Genomic DNA, 15,169 nt, shown 5'->3' with positions numbered 1-15,169 from the left:
GGGAAGTATCAATAAATGTAGTTACAAATGATCTAACAACCCGGAAAAGCGTAAAGGACCTTCATTCCTGTAAGCGAAGCCTAATTCCCACCCCTTGGACTCCCAATTTCCCAAAAAGGGCTCTGAATTCCCCTAACGCTAACCCCTTAACCCTTAACCTACACCCTAAACCCCCTAACCTACAACCTAAAACCCGATAACCCCAAAACCAAAACCCCACCCTAACCCTTCAAACACCTAACCTAATCTCAAACCCAAAGCCTAACTCAGAGCCAAACCGTAAACCCCTAACCGCTAAACACAAAATCGCTAACCCCCAACCCTTAACCCCTAACCATTGACCCTCACCCCGATCCAGATACTATTAACAATTTAGGAGCAGTCTTATGGCGTATTCATTTGCATAATCCTTGCTGCTGCAGTGATGTAGAAACTAACATGTAGGTGACCTTTACAAAAATGCTTACATAATACCGACTGAGCATGGCAATAAATAAATAACAATCCCACAACATTAAAACACCTGGAAGCATTTTATTTAGTTGTTGATACTGTCAGTTGATAAAATTGGTTACAGCATATCATAATTTGATCCCGCACTTAAAAACGATGATAAAACCAAAAAAGGAGACAAAATCTATCTAAATCAGCCGAGTGCTGATCACTGCGAGTCTGCATGGGGTCACTGTTCCATCCGTGCCACTACTGCAATTGATATATCAATTTGACATACATCTGCTTACATATTAAAATAAAAGTCACCCCATCGCTGTTAATGTTTCTATAACTTAAATGTAATTGTATTGACCAGACTAAACAATATTTTCCAAACCAACTTTCACTACAGGGAATTTAATATTAAACATTGATGTATGTTTTAACAATATCTTTGATTTCTCATGTGAAAATTCGTTTTTACTCAAATTTTTAGGTGCTAAATTGCTGTAATTGTATTGTTTTGCTTGTAATTTTGGTGACCAGGGCCACCCTGCAAAAGTGAGACTATTCTGGTCTCTTGAACTCTCACCTGGCCAACCAAAATAAATATACCCTTAACCCTTGCTGGTCCATCACTCCACAGCTGGTCAGGGCTGTGCTGGCTACCTCACATCCGCACAAAAGGGAAACCGCGAGAAGCGCAACCGCCCTGAGCCACGCCAGCTCAGCTGGTCCGACGCCAGCGCCGGTGCAGCATCACAATGTGCCCAAAGGCCCTTGTGGTCATGTTGAGTGCAGGGTGGAGCTCTTCGAGGCCCGCCTCCCCCAGCAGGGACAGGCCGCACACACCAAAATATGAATGGAGGGCATCTGTACATGTGCATCACACACGACATTGGTAAACGACAGAGCAAAAGGAATTCAAATTAAAAAAGTACAACTCCCTCCTGAAAAGCTGTGTTAAAATTCAGAAGTGCTCAAGTTATATGGGAACTGTATACAAGTTACTAAATATTTCTTATCCATTCCTTTGTTATTCTAAGAACATTTTAAATATGAGTTTTACACTTGCTTTAAAAACAGAGGAAAAACTAGTGTCCCTTTTAATAAATGGTATTTCTATATGACAGTAAATAAGCAGTAACCACATGCAAGCTGTCAAGGAAACTATATATATATAAAAAAGGGAAATTTGTGATTATGTGTGTCTGTTCAAAATGTTTAGCATACTTCCCAACATGCAACAAACTTGAAATTTACCATGTGGGTACTTTCCAGACTGTACACATTGCAAAAATGATGAAAATTGATTTTTGTATTTTTTTTGGGGGGGGGGGGGGGGGCGCAATAATGCATATATTTTTCATGGCAAGTGAGCTGTGACGTCACATCTGTCATGTGACCCATGTGCGGAAGCGTAACGGTGTGTGCCTGCTGATCGCGGGTAAAGTGAAATACAAATGTGTTGCAGGTCTAAGGAGTTCTTCGCGCAGCATTGTTCTATTATTTCAGTCGTTTACTGCCGTACGCACCCTCAAAGTTGTGTGTGTCTGCTGCAAGCTTGTGTATGTGTACCTATGGACGCGCACGCGTGTGGGGGAGGGGGTGGGGGGCAGCGACTGCGTAGCGATTCGCGCGCTGCGCTATGAACCCGGCGACCAGAGTTCGATTCCCGCTCACGGCCACCACCGGTGACGATTATTTGAACCGGTCCTGGGCCTCCCCTAGGTCGACTCAGCCTCAAACCAGTAACTGGTGTGGTGTGTGAACATTGCCACTGGGGAGATAAAGGCGGCCGAGCGTGGTGAATTCAAGTACCGGGCGAAGCCGGGTAGTAAAGCTAGTATATGTATATAAAGAATTGTAAATTAACACACCTGGATGACTGTCTGGCCACTTTGCAAATCCACCCACGAGGTTGTCCTGAGTTGATAAAATGTATCGTCTGTTCTTCTCAAAATCCGTGAACTGGAATATGTCGAGAAGCTAAAAAACAAAAACATTTGGTTAATATTTTAAATACATTGTTTGAAATGAGACAGTTGGTGTTGATGTAAATTAAAAAAAGGTTTAAACAGAGATAAAAACAAAGTCATTGGTTATGTTACCTCATGCCTGGTTGTCCCTGGGTCAACCAATACCACACCAAGTGTTTTACTAGGTGACACAACCCAAAAATACAGTGTTGAAAGTATTAATATCACCGATCTAATCTTTCACCAGCAAAGAAGTGAGACACCACAGTCCCTTGTAGACTGTGACATATTTATACCTGCAGTCCTCTTAATTCTCATGTCACCAGAATCATGCCCGCATGTCAAAACCTACAACTAGTATGGAAAATGTATAAAAGTCATCTCAAAAATAAAAGAGCGAGATGAGGCAAAGGGTCTTCTGGTGTCTGTGCACCAGTCCAGGCATAGGAGGCTTCTGTTGGGATATATATGTAACTCAAGCAGTGATGGGTCATGTTTGATTAGCACCACAAGTCATCCAATATTGACTCACGAGGAGCAAGCAGTGGCTTCCTATGGTCTCGGTAATAGTGTAGGTGTCAGCATGGTCTGATTTTGGTTTTGCTCTGCCCTAATCTGCCAATCATTAACTTGTCACTTGAGGGATCCTTGAGATTTCTGGTCGCCAGTGTCGTACATGAACAACCTCATTCCTTCTGTAACAGCATTCATAACTGTGTATTCAACACTCTTGTGAAGTCAATATAATGGCGAAATGCGAGTAGTAGTGTAGTTGTAAGTGCAGACAATAGAACACATTCACCACGACTAACTTTACGATGCTTTATTCTCAAAAACTCCCTCTTTTGTTACACCTTTAGAGTTGAGAATTTGGCTGCTATATATTTCCACGTGATAAGCCACTTCACTGAGATGTAATTTGTGACCATGTCGCTTCTGAAAAACGTTATATAGCTCTTAAAAAATATATAGTAAATAACGGTAGTGATAATTTTAGACAAAAAATGTAACTTAAACCATATCTAGAATTGCATCGGTCGTTCTGCACTTAGGCTCCAGGTGACCAAGCCAACAGATTCGTCGGTAGGTGCATCAGGAAACACTCAGAAGTTAGCAAGTGGGTACGCACTCAGAGCGCAGCACAAACTAATAGATTGAACAGACGCTCAACAGCACGAGGCCCGCCTACCTGCAGTGTGGCTCCAACCCAAAAGGAGTAACACGTATCCACAGGTTTGTTAGGCCGACCGTTGAAGCCACTTTGCTGGCGTAATATACTCCAGCGCTGTATTCTCCGCAGCTGTCGATCAGACAATACGGAGTGAAGCTTCTCCATGAGGCACAATGAGGCAATCGCACAGAACGTGGACCCACCTGGAAATACAATGTCAACATCAATTACTCGGGCTTCTGGGGCCCAGAGATTAATTAAAGACCACACTGCCTTTATGGTTATCTTAGCTTAAACTCTAACTATAGCTGATCCGCTAGTTTTATTTCTTATACATTAAGGTGTAGTGTAAAGAATTGAAATCACACATTTTAAGTATATACAGCAGCACTTCAGATATGTTTTACCGTTGCATAAGTTTGATAAACAATTGAAGATATCTGCCACAGGAACAAAAATGGAGTGCAAGACAATGCACACCAAGGTAAATGGCAGTTATTGAAAGCTGACTAGGATAAAACGGTGATATAAAGAAGCACACAGGTGTATGTGTTTTTGGGAAATTTAACTTGAAAATGAAAAGCAGCAAGCAATGTCTAAAAAAAAACATTTTTTATCAGGGTATATAACACCTATTCTTTGGGTCTTTCAGTAAATTCTAGATTTGAAGTTTTCGTGACTGTAAGGATCCATACTCTTTTGTTTTTTCGGTAAAGTCATGTAGGTAAAAAATAATAAAAATGAAAACTAAATTAAATCACAAAAAAAAATGAAAACAACTAAATTAAATCACGACGTTTCGGAAGCAACACAAGCCTCCGTCTTCAGGTGGAACCGCCACAGCAAAATTACTGTAGTAAAGCTACGAAGATAGAAAGATAATATTTTAAAATATATTCATATAAATACGTACATGAATATGTTTCTATCTACGTGGCTTTACTGAAAGACCCAAAGAATATCAATTCCTGCAGTCACGAAAGCTTTAAGTCAATATATATAACACCTGTCTTGACATACAGATGAAAAATGGCATTGACAAATCAAATCGAATAAGTTGAAACATGCACAAGTAAGGCGAGTGAAGCATGTTCGATCAGAAGAGAACCATGGATTACAGAACACATACATGTAAGTGATGTGTGTGTGAGTGGTGTATGCAAATGGTGTGTATGTTATGAGTGGTGTGCGTGTAAGTAGTGCAGTCTTCTCGACAGGGCATGGTGCTGCTACATGCTTTGAAGTACACTTTTACACATTTGTAGCGCAAAGTTTTTAGTAAGCAGCAGTGCAGCAAAATCCATTGTTATACTGCATTTCAATGTTCCAACTGTTTCCCCCGCCTTTACCAACCCGCACTAACCCTCGTAGCGAAATATGGTTAACCCCCACGACCTACGTTGTGGTAAGGCTATCATCCAGCAGTTTATTGGTAAAATAGATGTATATGATGTACACACCACTCACACACCACTGACAATGTGCAAAGCACAGTGCCTTGCTAAACTGAGCTAAGAAGAACACTTAACACATTTATCAATAACACTGCTTAAAATGGTGTTGGGAAACATGTTACAGGTGACAATATTAACTGACATGTGTTAACACTATTTTCCTACTTGTGCTCTTGCAGCACTGCCAACGAAGTATCACAAAAGGAGTCTTTTCTACAATTTTTATTTTATAAGAACCCAACCATACAGTCCTTTGTGATGTATACATGAAAACCAAATGTGCAGCGAACCATAGTATCACATTTTTGAGTATGAGACCTACAAGAGAAGGTTGGATCTGCCACCGTGGGGGCAGCAATCATGTTTAGCATACTCTTTGGTTCTTTCGGTTAAGTCACGTAGGTAAAAAAATATATCTATCACGACGTTTCGATCGCAACACAAGCGGTCGTCCTCAGGTGGAAAAAAATATCCAGCACGTTAATGCAGAGGCACCCAACAGGGCAATGCAACTCAGAGAGTTGGAGATAACAGCCAAACGGCAGGAAGGATGGAAGCACCACAGCAAGTTACGACTTTAGCATATTTATAAGGACGGGGAAGAAGAGGGAAGAAAGGTATAATGTATGAGAATAGGGTTTCCTCTTTTTTCTGGCAACAAAGCAGGTGTGAAACTAATCAGTCCAGTTTCAAGGACAATGTATATATTATCAGAGTACGTTTTTTTGTTTGCAATCTGACCACAAGTATTGTGGTTAATGCAGACGTGATTCCTTGTAAAAGGTTTTAGTTTGGTGTTTTAACATCTTAACACCTGTTTCGTTGCCAGAAAAAAGGGGAAAACCTATTCTCATATTTTGGTACTGGCAAAGGAGGTCCCAAGAAGGTGAAATGTAATCCAACGAAATAAAAAAAAATGTACTTAAACGTGTTGCCCTGGTCGACCAACTTGTTTTCCCTATTTGCGGGAATGTGGTTGCATCTGAAGTCCCCCCCCCAACCCCGTTTGTCCGGCTTTCATGCTGGGTACACCAAATAATGTTAAATTAAGAAAAACAATGACCGATTGATCTGTGCAGCTAGAGGCTTACCATGAGACTCCAGTCCAGGACCCTGGGCCAATCCACTATCATAGCTCTGAGTAAAACACAAAAACAGAGACCATTTAGTACATTTTACAATCACAAGGCACTACAATATCTCGAGTTTAATTCTTCCTCATGAACCTACATATGTTTAATGTTTCTGTAACTCAACTGTAATTGTATTGAAATGTTTGTATACATGTCATTACATCTTTACTACGTGTCCGTTGACAAACTGGACCCCCTTTCAAACAAGGCGTTCCATCTCAAGGAACAATCTCTGGTGAAAAAAAAAAATATACATTAAAATATCTGTCCATGAATCAGTCCTTAATGTCATTAGCAGCCATACTCAATCCATTATTGGATGAAGACCTACCCAAGTGACCATCATCATTTACGCTCACGCAATGCACAGCAGCTGCAGATTTCATCGCTCCATTGTAGCAGAGGGTGCCTCCTCCTGGACATATTTCCATCTCTGGCTGCAACTCAGTAGTTATTCTGATCAGCTATCAATTATACCTTCTCGTAATGTGTCCTGCCTAAGCCTACTTACTTTTCTTGAACGTCAATCCGTGTCGCACATGTGCGAGTTCTCTAATCAATGTGTTCCTCTTCCTATTTGTCAGTGTTATTCCAGGAGTGAACCTCTACGTGTGTATTTTTCAAATTTTGCTCAGTTTTCTTTGCCAATGTCCAAGTTTCTGATCCATGTCACAGCAGGTAATACACGCTGATTTAAAAAAAAATTGGCACATTGGTATATTTATTTTCACTATTAAGATTTCCAAAAGCACTCCAATCTGCTCTCATCCATCCACTTCTGCATATCATAATTGTGTTTCTTCAAAAAATACCTAAGTCATTGGTTGCTCTCCTATCTAAATCACAATTTGATGCCAAGCTGTTGCTTCATCATAACTTCACTTGCAATTGCATTTGACAAAAATCCTTGTCCGTTTGCACAAAAGTCACCATGTATTTGAACCTTATGGCGGGACCACGGGGTCCCATAAACTGCGTTGTGACGTCATTTTATGTCTGTTGAAGGCGACCGATACAGCAATCTATTCCTCTCGACGAACTCTACACGATGCGCTAATCAAAGTTTCAACGTTTTGTTTCTTCTGCGCATTCGATCTCGCTGCGCTTGGACGACATGATAACAGAATGATCCACGCCAGGTGGGTCGCGGCGTTTATGTGCACGGTGGGACAGAGTCGCCAAAAATAAATAAATTACGATTTTGACTTCCGTTTATTCGGGACCCCAGGGTCCCGCCATAAGGTTAATTTGTTTAATGTTTATGTAACTTAACTGTACTGTGATCAGCCTAAAAATAATCTGCCTGAGCCAGCTTGCACTACAGGGAATTTATTTAATATTAATTTATGTTTGTGCATATTTTTTATTTCTCATGTTAAGCAGTCGTTTTTGCCATGATTTCTATTTGCTGCATTGCTGTAGTTTATTTTACTTGGTTTGCCATTTTGGTACCCCAAAACACTCTTGCAAATTAGACTACCAGAGTTGTCAGCTGGTGAAATGTTTTTTTTAACGCTTCCTCAAAATAAAGTCTTCAGCTTAGACGTGAAAATAACAAGTCAACAGTGCTATAACTTGTTTCTAAATTAACACAAGATCATTAGTCCTGTCGTGCGGTGTGATGTCAGAAGACATAAACCGAGATGCAGGTTTTGTGTTACGCACGTCACGTGGGGTGCGTTTGATGTACTAGTTTGATGTACTTGTTCACTCACCAGGCTGTTTTGTATGTAGTCGATGGTTTTTTGTAAATCCATACCAGACCAGTCATCCAGCATGTAGCAGATGCAGGATGCACAGTATACAAACCGCATGTCATTCTCACTGCCCTCTGGCACTGCAGAAAAACTGAAGGGAAAGATTACCATGAAAACAATATTGTCAGTAAACTCATGGCAGTGTGTTATCACTGTAAATATACAGACAAATCTCGCTGAGTGGGACCCCGTAGAACGGCGATTCGTCAGTGTTCTTTTTCTCCTGGATAAACATTTTATGAAAACAATTCAAAACGTCTACAAATCCCTTAAAGAGTGAGAACACGCAGCAGCGTCTGCAAAGAAAATGTTCCCGCTTCCATAATTTGCTCAGCCAATGAGAGCGAGGTATGCTGAGCCAACCAGACCACACCCCCCCCCACGATTCGATTTTCACGATTTCGTGGTCACGCTTGAATAAAAAAAACGATTTACAATAAAATGTTCAATGTCATTACAGTACATTTAGCTAGATGAGTACTCACAAGACCAGGACAGTCTCAGGCTCCACTTAAAATAAACCTCACAACGGAAATTTGTATTGGGAGCATCACTAAGACCCAGATAGGGGCCGCAGGAGCTCCAACCTCATCTCCCACCGCTGCCTTGTAGGAGTAGAGTAGAATTTACTAGTGAGTATAGTTCCCAATACTTATTGATGTTATTTTAATAATAATACAAATATAAAATGTTTAGCATCTGTATTATTGTTAGAGCTACTCCGGATACCCCAATGAAGCCCCGGTATATTTTGCCGAGGCGAAAGAAATAACGCTGTCGAGAACGCATCTCCATATATACAATGGTATAATGATCCATTTTAGTGCCGATTTGATTTGAGCTCACTTCTCCATGAACACATCTTGAGCACGAAGCGAGGTCTACCTGTATTATTATACCTGTTAATCCATAAAAGCCTCACTTAGTTTCAACACTTATTTTCAGGAAGGTGCTGCTAGATTTTGAACATTTGGTGATGAATGCTATGTGCTTCCAAATTTACTAATTTGCAAATCTTAAAATTCGAAAATTTGTTGACGATGCTGGCACACAATGGCTTACTCCAAATGACACCACAGAATCTTGGACTTCTACTGTGAAGCAGACAGCGTGAATTATATGGTTAATATACCTGCACGACTTTAATACCTTATTGTGCTTTAATGTTCTTCACCATTGTTATAAAAATACAGATAAATTATGTACCCTGTCATTTATAATTAAAAGATTTACTTTCCTTGTGTCCATCAGGCTAATATTAAATGACTTGTGTGACCTTAACAATACAAATTATTTATAGGCCCTTGTCAATCCACTACTGGATGAAAGCCCCCCCACTGTATTATACAAGGTAGTTATTTGACCATACTACACCAAGCTGGTTAAAGTGGGATGGTGAAGGGGAGCCAGAACCAGGTCAAGTATCATTTGACCTTGGGTGGTAGGGTTCATAGTGCAGTTCACTAACCACTATGCCACCATTGACCACTGTGTATTAAAGATTGGACTTATGGCAACCTATCCCAGAGTGTATCGTAATATTAAACTAAAAAGGGGTCAAGGGTTCCCATTCAAATGAATGGTTAACCTTGAACCAGAGGTAATAATTACATGGTCTTATCTCCGGACAAGTAAATCCATATAGAAATGACTTTCAGCTTCTCACAAAGTGGTGCTTTTTTTTTACTAACCCCAGAGGGATGATGGGTTAAGTTAACGCACACCGGTTGATCAGGTGTGGGAGGCACCATCACCTGCCGTCCAGCAGCTGCAGAGCCCTGAGCCCCGCGAGGCAGGCTCTCTTGTCGACACGACTCAGGTCGTCGCCCAGAATGACGAGGCATGCCAAGCCTGTGTAGGTCATGGCGATGTGCGCCGAGTCGTATGGATGTATCTCGCCCGTGACCTGGCCGCAGAGCAGAGAGGCATTGCAGAAGGAGGCTCAGACACCAGGTGGACACTCATGTCTCCATAAATAAAACAAAGGTGAAAGACACAGATCTGCATTGTGTACAATTTGACTGATTTTACACGCTGCGCTATGCAGCTTGTAAATTGCAACAGTTCCCCACGTTGGCAATATTTATGGTTGTCAGGCTGCTTTAAGAGCTGTCGTGTAGGGTACGGCACGTTTGAGAACGATGAGCCTTTCCTCTGTTGTTTTGTGTCGGATGAGAAGACATGGCTTCATAGTATACATTTGGCCAGCATGAAGTTGTATCCAACTAAGATTAACCTGTGGGAGAAGGCAATGAACACCAAAAGCACCCCAGTTCTGGAGTTGGAGAATACATTTCCAATTCTCTGCATTCTGGATACAGAATGATTAATGTGTGTGCTACTTAATACACCCTTGACACATGTGCTTGTTTCACTGGTGGATGACGAAAGGTACCTGTGACAAGCGTGTTGTGCCGAGTTGAGAGGACCCTCTAAAGCCACAGCAGTGGAGGTTGGAATCTGTGGAGGTGAGAAGCGGTTAAAACAGTACTTCCGTATTTATTTTTTCATAACGGAATTATCATGAAAATGCTATGAGAATCGTTATTTGTTATCTCTTTTAAAAACCCTGTAAAAGATCTGTATTGGCCGTCTTTGGTCTTGGTATAAATTTGTTTCTTTTCCACACAGGTATTGGACACATCACGCAGAACACACAATTCTCCCTCAACAGTTCCATAATCGGTGTTCCACCGGCTTTAATGGAGGCACTTGAATTGTATTTATTTACCAACAGCTGGGATGTGAACGAAGCCTCATGTCTGCGCAAGCTTTCTAGAACATGAGAATGTTCCATTAGAATGCCCTGGTATAGGCAGTATTTGGCTGACAGCTCAATAACGGAAAAAACATCAAAACTAAGTGCATGTTTTACATGTATACGTACTGTTTTCATTTGGAAGAACTTGCAGAGAATAAATCCACTCAATTATTCTCTCTTTATCAACTTGGCCCAAGGCATTGAGGACGTCCAAACCAGAGAGAGCAAAAAACGCGACTGTCAACCTGCAAAGCAACAAGAGCAGCTCACAGCTCAGCCCAAGCGCACCCACTCACTGGCAGGCTCGTCAGGTACGGGGGGCCACTCATTCAGCCATGGTATGGCGTGATGGTCAGACAGCACTGCATGGGCTTTGCAGAGATGATTGCCGCCTCACAGAAATGAGAGCATCCCCACAGCTCAATTTGGGCCATCGTCACGGTCAATCCACGGCGAGATAAAGGCCTCCCCCCAAGCTGCTCCCACAACTAACCAAACTGCGATTCAACAATCCATCTAGGATCTACACACGAACGGTTTTCATCGCTCCATCTCCTCAGCGGACGTGTCGATACCTGCTCCTTCGAGTATGGAGACACAACATGGAATGTGAACAAATACGGCAGGAGGCTCGTACTGCTGCTTAAGGCGTTGATTCTTTCACACAGGAGCACATATACACGTACAGTACATTCAGACGCACATAACAATAACGATCACGTGTATATCATTATATACTTTTGCGGCAAGTGCTGTAAGAGAACACCTATTATGCACGCTGAACTTCTTTTGCACTGCCCGTAGCCAACAGTGCTAATAGGAGGTGCCAATTGGAGGTGTCAACAGTGCTATTAAGGTCGCCTGTTGGTGTGACGATCATCACGCACGGTCGCTTGTCACACACCGCACAAGACACTCAGTTCAAGCCGAGCCGACATAGGGGAGGTACAGGACTGGTACAATGGCCGGAAATCTGGTAAACCGGGCTCACAATCAGTGTGCAGTACGCACACCACTCCACACGCGTATGCTGACCGCCTCATGACCAATTAGATCGAATACACAAACTCTTCATGCCAGGCGGGCAGTCCATTACCTACCGACGCCAGCGACCCACCGCGGGGGGCCACAGCGTGGCGAGTCGAGGGCAGTGCAGGGGCGCGGATCAACTCGATTTTAAGTCCCCCAGCCCCGCTCGCCCTTCACCTGCTCGTCTCCAGGGCCGCGTATCGCTCGGGCAGGACCTGCAGGCAGCGCGAGAAGAAGCGCACGTGTCGCTCCCGCGAGAAGTGAGGCGAGGAGGCCTCCTCCTCCTGCTGCTCCTCCCGCTGCTCCTCCTGCCGCCCGCGCAGCTCCCTTTGTTGTGGCTGCTGCCCTCGCTCCCTCCGCTGCTCCTGCTCGCGCTGCTGCTGCTGCCCTCGCTCGCTCTCCTCCTCCTCGCATCGCTGCTGCTGCCCGCAACGCGACATCGCGGGCAGCGCTCTCGCCCACAGCAGCCGCTTCCGGCTTCGTGCGGACTTCCCCTGTGCAGGGGAATACTTCCGGTTCACGTGCGAACTCTGCGGCCAGGCACAGTGAGAACTTCCGGGACACAGCCCCTCCCCTCGCGCCCCTCCCCTCGCGCCCCTCCCCTCGCGCCCCTCCCCTCGCGCCCCTCCCCTCGCGCCCCTCCCCTCGCGCCCCTCCCCTCGCGCCCCTCCCCTCGCGCCCCTCCCCTCGCGCCCCTCCCCTCGCGCCCCTCCCCTCGCGCCCCTCCCCTCGCGCCCCTCCCCTCGCGCCCCTCCCCTCGCGCCCCTCCCCTCGCGCCCCTCCCCTCGCGCCCCTCCCCTCGCGCCCCTCCCCTCGCGCCCCTCCCCTCGCGCCCCTCCCCTCGCGCCCCTCCCCTCGCGCCCCCAGCCCGTACTGCGCAGTTTAACAATGAAACTTGCAATCTTACAGTTGTGTCTATGTTTGTATATCTGGATGGCTTCATGGACAAATCTTTGGTAGTACCCGGGAGGTTTGCAGAGTACTTTGGTATTGGAGAAAACAATATCATGAGAACCCGCGTTCACAACTTCAACCGAGAGGATGGTTTTAAATTAAGCAATCATTGGAAAGATGTCATCAACCAAACCAAACTCTAGCTGCCTTATAATTGAACAGCCGTAGTCATTTCTTTTTAAATCCTGTATATTAAGTTCACTTGCTTGCTTGCGCGCTTACGACCGTGCAAATCTTTCGGTCGTTTTTTAACCCACTTCTCGTGATGCAATCGAGCTGACATTTTCCATACAGACTCGTTGTGCGTGACAATTAATTTTTACACTTTTTAGGAAAAAAAAACTTATATTTAATTACCAATTGCTTAATGGTGGCAGGCAATCATCTGACCCATAGGTGGCAGCCATCTCAAGCCAGAGGACGAGATGACTCTAGCCGCCACGCATATAAAGGATTTATAGTGAAAAACTTTGTTTTTACGGGTTAATTTTTTAGCTTTTCACACACTGCTCGCCTGTTTTGGAATATAACCCACCGGCGAGCATAACAAAAGGCGGCTTAATCCTCGCTTGCTTATCTACTTCCGCCATCTACATCACAAAGCTCCAGGCGTGTCCGCAGCTGCAGCGCCAGGCGTTTTCTCACGAGCTTACACCTCCCCCCTCACGGCCCATCCTGGCTCCTCCCCTTAACCAGTATATAAGGTCGTGTCTCTTTAGAGCTCTCTTCACTCGATACAGTCATTTTGCTGTGACGGTTCTACCTGAAAACAGAAGCTTGTGTTGCCTCCAAAACGTCGTGATTTAATTTATTTGTTTTCTTTTAACCTACGTGACTTTACCGAAAAAAACAAAGAGTATGGATCCTTGCAGTCACGAAAACTTCGAATCTAGAATTCTCTAATCAAACCATTCAAGCGGCTCTCCCGAAAACCTTCTGCTGCTAGACCACCCAGATTCTATGGTCTTCCAAAAATCCATAAAGGAGGTACTCCACTTCGGCCCATCATTTCCACTATCAACTCACCTACCTACAAACTGTCTGAGACCTTGCTTCCATTCACGGGCGAGACTACCTCAGTAGTACGTAACTCAGCTGACTTGGTCTTTTGAATCAAGGGCATCTCACTGTCCAGATGATTTGCTTGTCATATTTGATGTAGTCTCTCTGTTCACCAAGGTTCCTGTACCTGACACCTTAGCAATAATTGAAGACTTGGTCCAACATGGACTGAATCCTGATGTATAAACTTTGGTTAGGCACTGCCTTACCAACACTTTCTTCACCTGGAAGGGTACTTTCTACAAACAAAATGAAGGTACCCCCATGGGTTCCCCCTTATCACCAGTGATAGCGAATGTTTTTATGGATAAATTTGAAACAGATGCCATCCAGACATCCACCCTACGTCCTTCCTTGTGGAAGAGATACGTAGATGACACTTTCATCATTTTGCCACATGGCCTGCCAGCATTGAACCAATTTCTCAACCACATCAATTCCATACACCCATCCATCAAATTCACCATGGAAGTGGAGACGGATGGTAAGCTTCCATTCCTGTATGTTCTGTTTGAGAAAAGGCCTGACGGCTCGTTGGGTCACACTGTCCACAGGAAAGCCACCCACACAGATTCCTATCTAAAACCTGATTCCCACCACCCTCCGGCCCAGAAGAATTCCCTCATCAAAACACTACACCATATGGCCCGCTGCATCTCCGACCAACACCACCTAGCCAGTGAACAGGTACACGTACACCAAGCCCTCAAGATGAATGGGTACTCGGACTGCATTATTCGCAAAGCTGTTTCTCCAACCATGGAGAAACAATCTCCTGGGAAACCAATCAAAATCATCACTTAACCATACATAGCAGGTGTTACCAAAAATATTTCCAAAATCTTAAACAAACACAAGATCCAGGTCCGATTCAATACAGTACACAAAATCCGTTATCTAATCCTGGAGCCTACAAACTGAGTTGTACCTGCGGTAGCAGTTACATTGGAGAAACGAAACGACATGTCTCGGACCGTGTTCGCGAACACAAGGCAGATCTGAAACATGGCAGAACCAATACCTCTGCCGTAGCTGACCATTGTTATAATGCTGTGGGCTCGCATGATATTGTTTTTTCCGAGACCAAGGTACTCTGCAAACCTTCGGGCTACAATCAAAGGTTTGTTCATGAAGCCATCCAGATATATAAACATAGACAAAACTTCAACCGAGAAGATGGATACAAATTGAACAATCATTGGAAGGATGTTATCAACTGGTTGTTGTTCTTTCCATCGTACCTGCCGGTTTACTAGCACATTTTGATGTTCTTCTCCAACTTCCCACTTCTAGCCCTGCCCACGTCCCCCCCCCCCCAGCCTCACGCCCCCCCCCCTCTCTCTCCCCCCTCTCTTACCGATATAACTTCTTGCCACGGCAGCTCTCCCGCCGATTTCAGCATTTTCTTGCTGTAGTTGAACCACCTGATGAGGA

General features: G+C 44.1%; 1 protein-coding gene across 1 annotated transcript; it reads right to left on the bottom strand.

The window, feature by feature from the left end:
* Nucleotides 1–527: 527 nt before the first annotated feature.
* On the bottom strand, nucleotides 528–12,236 carry PGGT1B (protein geranylgeranyltransferase type I subunit beta). The gene is made up of 9 exons (XM_078862422.1): nucleotides 11,897–12,236; nucleotides 10,817–10,935; nucleotides 10,325–10,389; nucleotides 9,684–9,835; nucleotides 7,888–8,020; nucleotides 6,131–6,176; nucleotides 3,604–3,788; nucleotides 2,316–2,424; nucleotides 528–1,308 (listed from the first exon to the last, which is right to left on the bottom strand). Exons 1-9 carry the CDS (start codon nucleotides 12,157–12,159, stop codon nucleotides 1,163–1,165), a joined length of 1,218 nt encoding a protein of 405 aa, XP_078718548.1. The 5' UTR covers nucleotides 12,160–12,236; the 3' UTR covers nucleotides 528–1,162.
* Between the last annotated feature and the right edge of the window lie 2,933 nt (nucleotides 12,237–15,169).

Source organism: Lampetra fluviatilis, chromosome 13, assembly GCF_964198595.1.
Source record: "Lampetra fluviatilis chromosome 13, kcLamFluv1.1, whole genome shotgun sequence".
NCBI lineage: Eukaryota > Metazoa > Chordata > Hyperoartia > Petromyzontiformes > Petromyzontidae > Lampetra > Lampetra fluviatilis.
Note: the sequence above shows the minus strand (reverse complement) of the source record. Positions and strands in the feature narration are given on the sequence as shown.

Excerpts from the sequence above, each read along its gene's own strand:
- PGGT1B (XM_078862422.1), bottom strand. The coding sequence starts at position 12,159 with ATGTCGCGTTGCGGGCAGCAGCAGCGATGCGAGGAGGAGGAGAGCGAG. Across the intron at positions 3,789-6,130 it reads TCCTGGACTGGAGTCTCATG|GTGGGTCCACGTTCTGTGCG; the intron begins GTAAGCCTCTAG and ends TTGTATTTCCAG. Across the intron at positions 1,309-2,315 it reads GTGGCCAGACAGTCATCCAG|ATGCCCTCCATTCATATTTT; the intron begins GTGTGTTAATTT and ends GCACATGTACAG.